This window comes from Acinonyx jubatus, chromosome C2 (genome assembly GCF_027475565.1).
Source record: "Acinonyx jubatus isolate Ajub_Pintada_27869175 chromosome C2, VMU_Ajub_asm_v1.0, whole genome shotgun sequence".
Lineage (NCBI taxonomy): Eukaryota > Metazoa > Chordata > Mammalia > Carnivora > Felidae > Acinonyx > Acinonyx jubatus.
Genome location: NC_069384.1, coordinates 119,781,910 through 119,795,823, shown reverse-complemented (window position 1 = coordinate 119,795,823; position 13,914 = coordinate 119,781,910). Strand labels below are relative to the sequence as shown.

Here is a 13,914-nt window from a genome sequence, read left to right as displayed (position 1 = left end):
GGGCAGAGAGAGACAGAGAGAGAGAGAGAGAGAGAGAGAGAGAGAGAGAGAGAGAGAGAATCCGAAGCAGGCTCCAGGCTCTGAGCTGTCAGTGCAGAGCCTGACGCGGAGCTAGAACTCATGAACCATGAGATCATGCCCTGAGCCATAGTTGGAAGGTTTAACTGGCTGAGCCACCCAGGCATTCTTTTTCATTTTTTTTCTTTTAACGTTTATTCATCTTTGATGATGGAGAGAGACAGAGCGTGTCAGGGGGAGGGGCAGAGAGAGAGGGAGACACAGAATCCGAAGCAGGCTCCAGGCTCCGAGCTGTTGGGACAGAGCCTGATGCAGGGCTGGAACCCCCAGATGGTGAGATCATGACATGAGCTTAAGTCAGATGCTTAACTGACTGAGCCACCCAGGCATCCCAGATTTGTCTTTTTAATCCAAGGACTAAATAGAAATCCATTTTCTAAATTTTTGTTTTAATTTCTAATATATTTACTTAAATTTTAAAGAATGTGGCTTTGATTTTTTTTAAGTTTATAAATTTGGGGTTTTTTGTGTTTTGTAAGTTGTCATGATCCCTTTAGGGACAGTGTTGCAAGTTTGTAAAGAGTTTATTTTCTGGTGGCTACAAAAGTTCTGCATATATTAGGTAGCTGTTAGTTGTGTTTTAAAAATAGCTACTGTCCTTTTTGTTATTACTTACTTCATGTGTGGATTTTTGGGAGAGCTATGTTAAAACCTCTATATAGGATTGAGGTAATTTTGTAATTTTGCCTTTGCTTTACATATTTTAAGCGATTTAGCATCACAAAGGCTCATGGTTGTTATGCTGCATCTTCTTGATGTGTTTGTATTTTTATTAATAAGAAACATGTTTGTACTGTTCATGCTTTTTGACTTGAATTCTAGTTTGCTTAGAGTCATAATGTTACATCTAGATTTCTTTTTGTTAGGCAAGACCTACTTTGTTTTCAACCATTAAGTGGTATAATTTTAGGTTTCTTCCATTAATAGCATTCAGTGGATTTTTTTAACTCACTTTAAGAATGTTTTTTAGGGGCGCCTGGGTGGCTCAGTTGGTTAAGTGGCCTGGGTCATGATCTCGCGGTTTGTGAGTTTGAGCCCTGGGTCGGGCTCTGTACTGACAGCTCAGAGCCTGGAGCCTGCTTCCCATTCTGTGTCTCCTTCTCTCTCTGCCCCTCCCCCACTTTTGCTCTGTCTCTCTCTATCAAAAATAAATAAAATGTAAAAAAAAAAAAAAATTTTTTTTTAAAAAGAATTTTTATTATTTGACTATTAATTTTTTTGTCATATTATTTTTGGATTTTGTTATTAAATTTAAACAAATTAAAATTTTTAACTTTATATAAAATATTAATGAATATAGTGACAAAAGGAGATCATTGCTCACCTGGCAAATGATGTGTGGATTGCAGAGGGGCACAAGGGCTCTTTGGAAGTGATAGAAATGTTCTGTATCTTTCGTGGTAGTTTCACAGATTATGCAACTGTCAATACTCACTGGGATTATACAGTTAAAATTGATAAAAGTTATTCTATCTAAATTATTCCTCAAACCTGAAAAGGAAAAGAAATTAAAATCAACACTTAGATGTTGCCAGTAAGTCTTACTGGTTGCTTTGCTCACCATTGTTTTATGTATTCCTCTTAGATTTTTAAAGAAAACTTTAAAAAATGGAAATACACAATTAACTTATTTTGGAATTCAGTCTATGATCTTTGTCCTCTTTTTGTGAAGTTAGATATTGTGTAAATAAATTGTTTTCCAAAAAAAGAAAAGAATGATGGTGTGCTAGAACTCAAATCCTCCTTGGCTACATCCCCAGTCCCAATCCTGAACCCTTCTTCCCTTATTCAGAGGTCACCGCTGTTTATGAATTTGATTTGCAAGTTTCTGTTCCATTAACAAAGACTCTATTTTGTGTATATTTATAGAAATATAATTCTTTTGAGTGTTTTAAATTTAAGTATGTGGTATATATCATTTTGAGATTTTTTTCCACTTGGAGTTTTTGAAATCTGTTTCATTCCTTTTTTAATAACTGTTTATAGTTCTCCATACATTATGTTTTATTTCTTTGCTTTGTTTGAGGACACTTGCATTGCTAGCAGTTTTTTTGCTATTGCCCTTCAGTTTTTTGTATTGCATAACCAATTCTTACAGTTAGGATATGAGGTTAGTAAATTTTCTGAGTCTCTGTATGTCTGGAGATGTCCTTTTGTTTATTTAGTTGGTTGATCTTTTAGTTTACAATCATTCTTCCTCAGTTTGGAATATATCTCATTTTTGGCCAAGAAGATTCAATTACAGTTCTCTGTCTTAGGTACAGCCTGTTTTATTTTTTTAGAAGCATTAAGAAATTTCCTCTTGTTGGTATTCTGAAATGTTTCTAGGTATTGGATGTTTTCCAGCATTTTTCAGTCTTTTCCAGTCTAGACAAAATTTGTTACTTCTTTGAGCATTCTTTCACTTCTCTTTTCTGATGGAATTCCTATTAGATTTGTTGATGATATTCTGGTTCTGTCCCCCATATCTCAACAATTTCCATACATTCCCTCCCTCCTTTTGGGGATTGTTGTAGAAAATCTTGGCTTGATCTTTTAGCTCATTGAATTTTTCCTTAGCTGGCCGATTCACTAGGTTAGTCTTCTGTTTTTGTTATTTATTTATTTTTTTGTTTTTGGGAATAATTTTTGTTAAGTTTTTATTTATTTATTTTGAGAGAGAGAGAATGAATGCAATTGAGAGTGGGAGAGGGGCAGAGAGAAAGAGAATCCCAGGTAAGCTCCACACTGTCAGCGCAGAGCCTGATGCTGGGCTTGAATCCATGAACTGTGGGATCATGACCTGAGCTGAAACCAAGAGTCGGATGCTTAACCAACTGAGCCACCAAGGGCCCCCTCCTGTATTTGTTTTTTTAAACAGCTTTATTGAAGTATAATTGACATATAGTAAGCTGTACATATTTAAAGTGTACAACTTGAGTTTTGACATATACTGGCATATATGTGTATACAATAGTGTACTCATGAAACTATGACTAATCAAGATAACAACCATAATCATTACCCCCCAAATTTCCTATTGCCCCTTTGTAATTGATCCTCTCTCCCTACCTTCCAAGTCTCCAGGCAAAAGTAGAGCTGCTTTTGACACTTCAGTTTGTATTTTCTGAAAATTTTTTTTAATTAATTAATTTTTTTTAACGTTTATTTATTTTTGAGACAGAGAGAGATAGAGCACGAACAGGGGAGGGGCAGAGAGAGAGGGAGACACAGAATCTGAAACAGGCTCCAGTCTCTGAGCTGTCAGCACAGAGCCCAACGCGGGGCTTGAACTCATGGACCGTGAGATCATGACCTGAGCCGAAGTCGGACGCTTAACCGACCGAGCCACCCAGGCGCCCCTGTATTTTATGAAATTTTAAAAACATGGAATGTAGTTTATACTCTGTGTGTGCAAGAAGGGGATGACTTGTTTCATTTAGTATGATTATTTTGAGAAATAGTTTAAGAATAGTATTCCATTGTATGGATATACCAGAATTTACTTATTAATTTATTCGTTGATGTGCATATGGATTGCTTGTACTTTTTAATAATTACAAATAAAGCATCTATGAATATCCATATACCTTACTTTCTGAACATGTGCTTTTTATTTTTCTTGGTTAAATATCTAGGAACGGATTAGCTGGATCCTATCATAGATGTATGTTGCTAATTTCAAAAAATTGTCAAACTGTTTTTATAAAATAGGGCTTTTATTTCTTTTATACTCCTACTAGCAATGTGCGAGAGTTCAGTTGCTCCACTCCTGAGCCACCACTTGGTACTGTCAGTCTTAAAGTTTTCCAGCATTTTTGGTAGGCATGAGCTAGTGGTGTTGGTTTGCCCTTCCTTGATGACTAGTGATGTTGAGCACCTTTTCTTGAGCTTATTTTTTGCAATCCTTACATCTTTGATGAAGTTTTGTTTCAAAACTCTTGTGCATTAAAAAAAAATTTGTTGTAAGAGTTCTTTGCTAATTCTAGGGGCAAGGAAGTCCTTTGTTGGTTACATGTTTTGTAAAAGTTTTCTCCCAGTCTCTGGTTTGCTGTTTTATTTTCTTAGGTGTCTGGATTTTTCTTTAGAGTTTAACTCTTCTCCAGGTCAGCTTATCTAATGAGCTTTTTATTTTAATAATCAGAATATGAAATCTGATTTTTAAAAATTGTCCTTTCACCTTCTGTATTTTAAATTCACTATTTTTTTCCCCTTTGTTTTATTTGCACCCACTTCTTCTGGGTATTACTTTTCTTTGTTGAGCTTGGTACTTTATCAGATTAGCTTTTTCTGAAATCTTTGGTACTTATTGGGTGTGTACTCCTGCTCTTTGTATTTAGACTTTCCTCTCTCGAGAAACGGAACTGTAGGTAGCAAATGTTAGCCGAGAGCTGGTCTAGGTATGGGAACTCTCTACTCCGTTAGGTTTTCACCAATCCTTCCGGACATTGCCAAGTTTTTCAGCCCAAGCATCCATACTCCCTGCTCCCACTCTGGAGTAGATGTTATTGCTACTATTAGTAGTTGCTTGACACTGGGAGCAAGTGTGTATTGGGGGGTAGGAGCAAAGTTGCACCCAACCTGGCTATTCCTCCTATGGAGTCCGCTAGTCCTCTGGTCTTTGACTCAGAGCTCACTCCTCTTCTTCATCTTTGGTGAGCCGACTCACTTATTCCTGGAGGCCTTCTCTGATGAAATCCTTTTCTTTCCTCTCCCTGCTAGAGACAGTTCATTCTTTCTCTCTCTCTCTCTCTTTCTCTTTTTTCCTCTAGCCCTTGATGTCTATAATTTTTTGCTTATAGGTCTGTCACTTGTGATAACTGAACTCTTGGAGAGAAGGAACAGATCTTACTCTTTGTAAATTTCTATCACCTGGAGCAACACAGAATGCTTGAAAGATAGATTTTTCAGACAATGGGAGTTTTGATTATGAAAGGTAACAACTTGGAGCATGTGGCTGGCTCAGTCAGTAGAGCTTGTGCCTTTTGATCTCACGGTTGTAAGTTCACGCTCCACGTTGGGTGTAGAGATTACTTAAAAATAAAATCTTGGGGTACCTGGATAGTTCAGTCATTTATGTGTCTGACTCTTGACTGGTTCAGGTCATGATCTCATGGTTGTGAGATCTAGTCCCGCATTGGGCTCTGTGCTGAGTGCTGAGCCTGCTTGGGATTCTCGCTCCCCTTCTCTCTCTGCTCCTTCCCCACTCACGCTCTGTCTCTTTCTGTCTCTCTCTCAAATATGAGTAAACGTTAAAAACATTTTTTTAAATTAAAATCTTTAAAAAGTTAACAACTTGAGGCCCGCCAGGAAGAGCAGACCAGGTAAAGGTACCACATGGAGAGGTACTGCTCTGAATGTTTCTCTTATGGTAGGTTAATCTTCAGCAGGTTATTTAATCTTATTTAGTTATTTTATGCTACCATGATTTTAATAAATTATAAAACATGAGTGCAAGTGTACATATACATTTTTTTATTATAAAGATAGTATATGCCCATTAGTTTAAGAAAACTTTTTCAGTAGGAACAAATGTTTTGTTTTTTTTTGTTGTTGTTGTTAAGATTTTTAAGTAATCTCCACACCCAATGTGGGGCTCAGATTTAACAGCCCTGAGATCAAGAGTCACATGCTCCACTGACTGAGCCAGCCAGGCACCCTGGAACAAATAATTTTTTGAACAAGTGGTACTGGGAAAACTGGATATCCACATGCAAAACAATGAAATTGAACCCCTTCGCTATACCTTATACAAAAATGAACTGAAAATAGATCAAAGACCCAAACCTAAGAGCTAAAAAAAATCTTAGAAGAAAACATAGATGTGCATCTTCATAACTTTGGATTAGGCAGTGGTATCTTTTATTTTTTCTTCATTCTTTTTTTTTTTTTTAACGTTTATTTATTTTTGAGACAGAGAGCATGAACAGGGGAGGGTCAGAGAGAGAGGGAGACACAGAATCGGAAATAGGCTCCAGGCTCTGAGCTGTCAGCACAGAGCCTGACACAGGGCTCAAACTCATGGACCGTGAGATCATGAGCTGAGCCGAAGTTGGACGCTTAACCGACTGAGCCATCCAGGCGCCCCTAGGCAGTGGTATCTTAAATATGACACCAAAAACACAACCAAAGAAAAAAATAGATGAATTAGACTAGTCAAGATTAAGAACTTTTCCAGGGTGCATGGGTGGCTCAGTCGGTTAAGCATCTAACTCTTGATTTTGGCTCAGGTCATCATGATTTCACCAACATTGAGCAGTGGAGAGCCTGCTTGGGATTCTCTCTGCCCCCCCTCCCACCTCCAACTTCACTTGTTTGCGATAATACATAAATATATGTATTTATATACATATAAATAACATTTCTAAGTTTTAAAAAATTTAAGAACTTTTCTGCTTTTTTTTTTTAATATTTATTTATTTATTTGTGAGAGAGAAAGACACAGTGCAAGTTGGGGAGGGGCAGAGAGAGGGAGACACAGAACATGAAGCAGGCTCCAGGCTCTGAGCTGTCAGCACAGGGCCGGTTGCGGGGCTCAAACCCACGAGACGTAGGATCATGACCCGAGCCGAAGTCGGACGCTTAACTGACTGAGCCACCCAGGCACCCCTAGAACTTTTATGCTTTTTAAAAAAGTTTCTAAAATGTTTATTTTTGAGAGAGAGAGAGAGAGACAGAGCACAAGTGGGGGAGGGGCAGAGAGAAGGGGAGACACAGAGTCTGAAGCAGGCTCCAGCCTCCAAGCTGTCAGCACAGAGCCAGTCATGGGGCTCAAACCCATGAATTGTGAGATCATGACCTGAGCCAAAGTCAGACGCTTAACCAACTGAGGTACCCCAACAATTTTTCTGCTTTAAAGGACACTATCATGAAAGCGAGAAGCAACCCATAGAATTGGAGTCAACAGTTAGATATCTGATGAGAGGCTTGTATTTGTACTATATATAAAGAACCTTAGAACTCAAATAAAAAGATAACCCAATTTAAAAATGGGTGTAATACAGGATGTAAATACACAGTTCTCCAAAGAACATACCAATGGCTGATAAGCTCATGAAAAGATACTCGACATCATTAGCCATTAGAGAAATGCCAGTTAAGCCCACAATGAGATACCACTTCACACCTACTAGTATGGCTGTATAAAAAGACAAGAAGTGCTGAGGAGAATGAGGACAAATTGGAACCCTGCTGGTGAGAATGTAGAATGGTACAGCTGCCTTGGAAAACAGTCTGGTACTTAATCTAAGTTACTATAAAACCTAACAATTCCAGTCACAGGTGAATGGACTGTGAATTATACCTCAATAAGAAGCCACTTTTAAAAATTCAAATATACAAAAGATTTTGAACTTGCACTTTTCTATGCCATTGTGTTTTTTTTATTATTATTATGCTTGCCTCTCTTTAAAAAAATTTTTAACTGTGAACAGAATGCTAATTTATTTACAAAGAGGAAGTAGTTTCTAGTCATCAGAACTCTGAGGAGAGGAGTCTTTGTAGTAGCTGGGGTACCATCAGGTAACTAGGAAGTTTGCAGAAGTTAGGGAATCAGATCACATGGTGTTAAAGTGTGTTGAGAGGATATGTATGTTCGGGCCTTGATAAAGCCTAGTAACTCCCTTGTGCCCAGGTTATGTGTGCTGGTATTGTAGAATAAAGAATTTTTATGGTCTTTTCCCAGGTGCCTCGAGTTTTGAAAAACCCTTGGAATATCCAGACTGGAGTGTCTATGTTATGCTAGCAGAGTGACTCCTGGTGGGCCCCTTAGTAGCTTCCCTGGAGGCTGGTCCTTAGAAAGACCAACCCTATGATTAGAGGGCTGGGACTTTGAGCTAACCTGACTGAAGGGAGGGAAGAAGAGGGGGCTGGAGATTGGGTTTAATTACATGGCCAGTGATTTAATCACACTCACATAATAAAACCCCGGTAAAAACTCTAGACCCTGAAGCTTAGTGGAGCTTCCAGGTTTGGGAGCAGATTAATGTGTTGGGAGGGTGATTCCCAGAACATTGCTGGAAGATTGGGTGTCAGAGACTGCATTCCATCCCAGACCCCCCCTCTCTGTTTGTGTGGGTGTCCTTTATAACTAATCTTAAGTAGAGCCCTTTCTGGGTTCTGAGTCATTGTAGCCAATTCTGAAATCTGAGGGAGCATTGCAGATCTCCTAGATTGGTAGCCAGTTGGTTAGAAGTTCAGGTGGCATCTGAAGTAAGGGCATTCTTGTGGAGGGCCATGCCCTAAGCTAGTGGAGTCTGTGCTACCCTGGGTGGTTAGTGCTGGAACTGGATTGTTGAACACCCGTCGGGGTTGAAACAAAGTGGCTGGTCAGGACCTATTTCTCCTTCCCTTGGCCAGATTTTTTGCTGTTTAGTTTTCTTTTATAGAATCCACATTAATCTCATTTATGAAAACATTTTTTTTAGAGTAAAATGCAATTGATTAGGTTAAGACTTAAACCTTAAATTTAGCCTTAAAGCCTATTTGCAGTATCATTCCAAAAATATTTCTAGTTTTGTTGTTGGCCTTTTTCCCCCGTGAAGTTTGCTTTTGTCAAATATCTGGACTTTTACTTGCCTTTCTATAATGTGAATAATTAGATAGGTACAACCGTCACCCCTTTTTTTCATATGGGAGTAGATACTTGCCCAGGGTCACAGCAGAAAAGTGGTCAGGCCAGGATTTGAGCCTAAGTCTGACTCTAGCATAGCCTGTGCATATACCCACCCTGCTCCATAACCTCCTGCTGCATCTGTCCTGTCACCCTTCCCCTAAACAAAATTAAAATGAGAGAGAAGAAAGGGATTTAAAAGTTGGGGCTTCTCAAGGAACAGAAATGAGAGCAGAGGAAAGTCCGTTCCTGTGTTAGAGAAGGGTAGAAGTTTAGTCATTGACAGTTCTGTAATGTGCCCTTAGATCTAAGAGTGTAAGTACAGAAGTAGCATTTGTTGTGCTTCTATATATGCCGTTAGAACAATGTGATAATATAAAAATACCAATTACAACACGAAGCTTTTTGGTATTTGATATTTATTTAAAATTTTTTTTAACATTTATTCAGTTTTGAGAGACAGACATAGACCGTGAGCAGGAGAGGAGAAGAGAGAGAGAGGGAGACACAGAACCTCTGTGCTGACAGCTCAGAGCCTGACACGGGGCTCGAACTCAAACTGTGAGATGATGACCTGAGCTGAAGTCGGAGGTTTAACTGACTGAGCCACCCAGGTGCCCTGATATTTATTTTGAATAAACCTCTTTGGTTATAATTCTGTTGACCTCAGACTATTCAAAATGCTGATGTTTCTTCAGAATTTAGTGCATGCCAATTTCTTTTGTTCCTTAATGACTTAAGGAAATTCTTGAAGGATTTTAATCTGGGAAATATCAGTAGTATAATAAGCACTATTTAGGCTTCATTTGCTGTTTCCTACTTACATTAAGTAAAACTGAGGCAGACGTGGCACACTGAACAGATTATGTCAGCACCATCCATTACTGACTAGGGTGCCTCCAATTTGATCCCCATCAGTATGTTTGCTAAGCCTATCAGCAAACTGCCTCTAAGGAACTATATATAAGAGCGGTAATTGACAACTTGTGTTTTTCTGGTATTTTTCTTAGTAGGAGAAAAGAGGTTAAAAGTTGATAAAGGTAGGGGTACCTGGGTGGTTCAGTTGGTTAAGTGTCAGACTTGGTTTCGGCTAAGGTCACGATCTCACAGTTCGGGAGACCAAGCCCCATGTCAGGCTCTGTGCTGACAGTGTGGATCCTGCTTCGGATTCTCTTTTTCCCTGTCTCTCTGCCCCTCTGCCATTCATACTCTCTCTCAAAATAAATAAATAAACATTAAAAAAAAAAAGTTGATGAAGTATTGCTGCCCTTGGGAGTGATCCTTCATATATGATATTCATAAGAGATTAATTTTAAATATTAGGTGTGGGTCTTGGCAAAAGGAACAGATTCAAGTAGAGAAAACTCATTTTAATGCTGGAAACCACGTCTATATTCTTGTTTCTACACTCCCTACATTCAAAATTGACTTAATAGCCACTAGTATATGGCATCAGATTTGGGACATGGTTATTAATTTGTGTATTTTATGAACATAACTCTTTATAGGAACTTTCAACACTCTTTTTCATTGTGTAGTGGTTCTTTCGAAAGCCTGTTTGGGTATAGCTTGTTCGTGTCTGTTTTATGTTTATTTGCTTTGTAACTTTTTATAAATTTCATTTACATTATTTTTCCTGGAAATTGAAAATCAGATTTTGAAAATGGTATAATATTTTGGGATGACTTAAAAACACAGCTAAATAAAACTCTTACCACTTTTGTTTTAAACTTCTCCAGTTTCATACTTACTGCATCAGTCAACATACTACTATGGCCTCGTTCCACCTGTTTTTGTAGTTTTATTGAGTGTGGAACAGTCTACACTTGTTACATTTTATATATTTTTTAAATATTTTAATATAGTATTTTATATATTTTATAATGTATAAATATGTATGTAAATATATATATTTATATAAATATTAATAACATAACCCTGGTCTGTTGAATGCAGGATTTTATCTGTTCCTATAAACATCGAGATCTGAAAGAATCCTTTCTCCTATATCTTACTAAATTAGCTTTTGGACGCTGCATGTGTTTCATTTCCCTGTATAGTAAATTGAGCACTACTTTGATATTGGTCTTCCTTTTCTTTTTCTGCAACAGGATTGCTGTATGTGGTAGGATAGTGATGCTATCTGAAGGTCCTCCTGCTGTCCTATCTTCCTTCTGTTCTCTCGCTCCCTATTTTGGCCTGCTGGTAATTGGGGCAAGGGAGGATGGGTGGATTAAGATGAAATTGCTTTAACTATTTCCCCTTTACTTGAAGGGAGGGGGGCAGTCTCCTGCCCACATTTAAGAAATAAAAATTATCTAGTTTTCGGCACAATCTGTTTTGGGGTTGTGGAGTCTTTTAAAAATCAGAAAAACATTGTAGAGCATTTTTCCGGGAGGAGGAAAATGGATATATTAAGAAATATATTATTATAAGAATCTCAAACTCTGAAGGTAATCCTTGCCTGGGGGTGGTGGGAGTCCATAAATTATAGGTCAGGAACCTCTGCTGTAGCCCCTTTGCTGGTGATAGAGTCAGGCAAACAAACAAGTAGGTTATTAAGACTAGGAAGTAAAGCTGATGTTAATTCAACTCCGGGGAATTAGTGTTTCTCACTATTGCTGTATCTGGGGATTTATTATCCTTTGATCAATTTTTAAACACTTAAATGTAAATGTGTGGCTTTAACAACATATCCTAATATGTAATCTTCATGGTGAACTCTTCTGATGTTGGAACTTTGAATGTGGACATTTGAGAAAAGTAATTGATTTTAGATGTTCCTAAAATAAATCACTGGCTTAGGATAGATCTGTTTTAGTGTTTCCAGATTTTGAAGGAAAAAAAGACTAAGCCCTTGATGTTGAAACTTGGGTATGCCAACTCTTGCTTTGTGCTTAGCAGTAGAATTGTGAAGTCCCATTGGTTGGGTCACTTGTCCTATCCTTGCTTTTGCATGAGCCTTCCACTTGACTAGTGTTTCCTAAACATCATTTATTGAATACCATCTTCATGATTTGCCTTCTGTGCACATTTCCTGGCTGTTAAGTCCATTCACTTTATAAAACTTAAATTTATGCAAATAACTATTGTGAAATATGGGATTGAAGTGCTAATTCCTTTCTGTTTGCCACTTAAAGGAATATGTGCATATAGGGGTTTTATTCCACCTGAAATCATCTTTTATCTTCCTAGAGGACAGCAAGTCCATCTTGGGAGACATTCCCCATGTGCTAGAATTTTAAAGCTCTGACCTTGAACCAGAGTATGATCTGTAGAAGCTATCTGTACTTGAAAGTATCGGTGGAGATGAGGGGTCATGGGATGGGTGGGTCCTGCCTGCTGAAATACCCTTTGCTTGGGCAAATGTGTATTGTTCTGAATATGGAGATATTTGGCTGTGTGCATGGCAAAGCTTGGAATCCTAGCTTTACAACAGTTGGTTTGTTTCTTTAACGTGTCTGCCCTCCCATTACCCCCACACATATGCACTGTGTGTGTGTGTATCTAAATTTCCTAAGTTTTATTTTCTTTTGCAGGTTTGATCTTGCTCTTCTACCTAGTCTTTTATGGGTTCCTGGCTGCACTCTTCTCATTTACAATGTGGGCTATGCTTCAGACTCTGAATGATGAGGTTCCAAAATACCGTGACCAGATTCCTAGTCCAGGTAATTATATTGCAGTTATTGTGGCTTTTAACAAAATTTGGTTATATTTTTTCTTCACTGTAAATTTTTTACATAGGTAAAAAGTTAAGCCTTAGGGTTAGGTAATGTGGAAATTTTGATTTTTGTTGTTAAATATTTACATACTGATAAAAAGACCTTTTATATTTACATACTGATTTGAAAACCTATTCTATTTACGTAGTGATATAAAGACCTGAGCTGATAAATCTTGAGTCCTTTGCCAGGAATAAGCAGAAATGAATATTGACAATTATAGTGAAGCCAAATTTGATCAGTATGGTCAATGGATGGCTTTTGCGAATATTGTATAGCATTTTCACTTGGCCTTGAGTAATTTACTTACAAAGTAAACATTTTAGCTCTAGCTTGGGCTAGAGCATCAGTCTTACAAAGCTTCATAGTTTTAATGGCTTAATATGGAAGTGGTAAGAAAAATAATGATACATCAGAGAATAAAATGAGTATACTGTTACTGTGTTCAATTCTTCTTTGTTGTCTTAAGGAAAAAATATTCTCCAGGGTTGTCCACTACAGAAGAAAATCTCAACTGAAACACTAATTTGAATGCCAGCTTTACCTTCGTTATTGGACATGGCCGTTCAAGGTGCTGGCACTTTCTATAGAGGAATATAACAATGTGCAGAACTCCAGTATAAATAATTCCCAAAAATGTGAACAACCTTTAGAGATACTAGAGAAGGGTAGGCTTCTCATGGAGGACTGGGATTTGGACAGCAGGCAGGGTGGGCAGGCAGGCCAGTGAAGGGACGAGTGTAGTAGAATGTTTCCTTTTGGAGCAGTGGTTCTCATCCAGCAGTGATTTGCTCCCCAAGGGCCTTGTGGTTGTATCTGGAGACAGTTTGTATTGTTACACCTCGAGAGATGCTGCTAATGAGCGGAGGTCAGGGATGTTGCTTAACATCTTACAAGGCACAGGACAGCCCCCTGCAACAAAGAGTTGTCCAGCCCAAAAGGTCAGTAGTGCTAAGGTTGACAAACTCTGAACTAGATCTTGGCTCATCGTATGGATTTATGAGCCATATCAACAGCCAGACTACACCACTTTCCCTAGCCATCTTTTCTTGAACATTTTGTTCTAATGACTTTTCCTTGGTTTGCTGTTAACATTTGTGTAAACATCAGGAATCACTCTTTTCTCTTTTTTAGTTTATTTGACCAAGTATCAGAGACTAACTCCATACTCATTTTTCCCTCACCTCTCATTGTAGCATTTTCTTCTACCTAGACTAATCCTAAGATAACTATTTTTCTTGCTAAGTTATGTGACTTGATTACCAGTGAACATGATCTGATCTATTTCAGAAATAAACTGTTTACAATTGCATGAATAATATAAGCAATAAGATGTGTTCCATATATTCAAGTTTCAAACCAAGTTCCTTAAAATTATTTACAAGTATATTATAGTACTTAAAGTCTTATCATTACCTTAAATAAATATATATGTACACACATACATATGTATATATAACACTGGATGAATATACATTAGTTTGTTAAAATATTCTCTTTACAAAGGGATTAAGGATAATATTT

At 37.8% G+C, this 13,914-nt stretch overlaps 1 protein-coding gene across 1 annotated transcript in view; it reads left to right on the top strand.

The window, feature by feature from the left end:
* The window catches only part of ATP1B3 (ATPase Na+/K+ transporting subunit beta 3), a 46,239-nt gene that overhangs the window by 14,897 nt on the left and 17,428 nt on the right, over window positions 1-13,914 (top strand). Inside the window, exon 2 of the mRNA XM_027061699.2 lies at window positions 12,208-12,336. Coding sequence (XP_026917500.1) covers window positions 12,208-12,336 — 129 coding nt within the window. The remainder of the gene's footprint in view (window positions 1-12,207; window positions 12,337-13,914) is intronic.